This window comes from Pinus tabuliformis, chromosome 7, assembly GCF_031772625.1.
Source record: "Pinus tabuliformis cultivar Carrire ecotype Pingquan chromosome 7, CPIR1, whole genome shotgun sequence".
NCBI lineage: Eukaryota > Viridiplantae > Streptophyta > Pinopsida > Pinales > Pinaceae > Pinus > Pinus tabuliformis.
In genome coordinates this window covers 30,078,453-30,080,343 of record NC_142293.1, presented here as the reverse complement: position 1 = coordinate 30,080,343, position 1,891 = coordinate 30,078,453, and the positions used below count along the sequence as shown (strand labels likewise).

General features: G+C 40.8%; 1 protein-coding gene across 1 annotated transcript; it reads right to left on the bottom strand.

Moving 5' to 3' along the window:
• Window positions 1-479: 479 nt before the first annotated feature.
• LOC149244953 (histone H4-like) lies at window positions 480-767 on the bottom strand. Its single transcript, XM_089455533.1, has one exon. It carries the CDS (start codon window positions 765-767, stop codon window positions 480-482), a length of 288 nt encoding a protein of 95 aa, XP_089311659.1.
• Window positions 768-1,891: the final 1,124 nt, after the last annotated feature.

The window sequence follows — 1,891 nt, the reverse complement described above, 5'->3', positions numbered from 1 at the left end:
GCTTGCTGTTGACTGTTGGGCATATTCCTTTTGTCTCCCTCTGCAGGTCTTGGGATGCTCTGAGCCGCACCTCCTCGCAGCCGCAAGTTTAGGGTAATGGTCATCTCTGGTTTTATGGAGTAGTCCTTTAAGAGTCGGCAGTCCTGGAGAGAGCGGAGCCCATTTACCAGATATTGGATCTGTATAGGATACCCCATCATTTCCCATATTTTGTGCTTGAGTTGCAGGATAGAAAAATCATCGTTTACCCAGACAACCTGAGGGTTACCCACAGGAGGTCTAATAAAAATTTGAAAGGGAGGAGAGTACGGCTGAATCTGGTTCATACCTTTTGCTGGAGAAGGGAGCGCTTCCTGCTTATGCCGATCCCTCCTCTTTTCCTCTTCGTTCTTCTGATTCAGCTTTTGGGTCTGCATGACAGGCCTGGGAGACCCTGCTCTTGCCGCCGTCTTCATTTTCCCTCCAAGGCCGTAAAGGGTTCAGCCCTGCCTTTTCAGGGCATAGACAACATCCATGGCAGTTACAGTCTTTCTCCTAGCGTGCTCTGTGTAAGTGACGGCATCTCTGATGACATTCTCAAGAAAAATCTTCAGTACACCCCTCGTTTCTTCAGATATAAGGCCACTGATACGCTTGACACCACCTCTCCTGGCAAGACGCCTAAAGGTGGGCTTTGTAATTCCCTGAATGTTATCACGCAGCACCTTCCTGTGCCTCTTTGCACCTCCTTTTCCCAAACCCTTACCGCCATTTCCACGCGCAGACATCTTTCTCCCAGGCATCTCCCGTTTTCCCTCGCTCATTTTCCGAGAAATCAATTGAATTTCCATTTTATAATTATTTATGCTCTTATGGTAAATATTATTTCTTCTCCTTTATTTTCAATAAATTGATGGTTATTATGCATGATTTTACCAATGATGGTTTATTAATAATTTTTTTGTAACATCACTCACCATTTTAGCCTCCAAGATATTTTCCAGATTGCAGATTTGATCTCCAACTCATCATTAAATATTCCAACTCAGAAATTTGCTGGAATAAGAAGTGACAGTTTTTCATTGGACGTTTCGGGAAAATGGAGAAGAATCTGGAAAATCCGAAACATGGGTTTTGTTCAAAACGGACCGAATTAGTTTTGTAATGAGCAGTTTTCCCAAATTCGGTCCGTATTAAGAGAAACAGAAGGTTCTCTGAAGACGTTTTTCTCAGATTCGCTGTTGCAGCCGATTTCCAAATTATCTTAGTTGCAATACCAAATTCGACCTGTTCCTGTTGAATGCTGATGGAAAGATATTTCAGATATGATCTTGCTGATCAATTTGTTGTGAACAATCCAATTTTTTTATGGGAATCATTTTGTAATCATCTCTGTTGTAACTTCTCCCTGCTCTCTGTGTATTTAAATGAAAACATAGATCAAAGAAGGGGATTATTATGGATCATTAGAGATAGGATAGGATAGGATAGAAGGAGAGGGGATAATGGAGATATTTTTATATATACATGTAATCACTGTTGAATTACATGCAGACTATGTTATATTATTTTCATTCAATGAAAGAGTCTGTTGATTTCCCTTGACACATGCAGGTCCAATCGAATGAGACGTGTTGATTAAGCCCGAGTGGTTTTTAATTCTCCAGTTACTGTAAGTTCTTTCCTCCCAAAGTGGCAAGGGCCTACCACAACTGGGAGATCTAGCTAGATTAGCACCAGAGCTGTAGATTTCCATTACCGGTTGCATTTCAATTCTGTAGGTTGTGAGTGTTAATTTCATTGTAGAGCGTGTGTTAATTTCATTACAAGGTGTTTAATTTCTAGAAAAAGCGTGAGTTATTTTTACATAGGCATGTGTGGATTAGAGCATTGATTTCATTTTCTTTTGTTT

What these genes read in the sequence shown, in the direction of transcription:
- LOC149244953 (XM_089455533.1), bottom strand. Translation starts at nt 767, where the DNA reads ATGTCTGCGCGTGGAAATGGCGGTAAGGGTTTGGGAAAAGGAGGTGCA.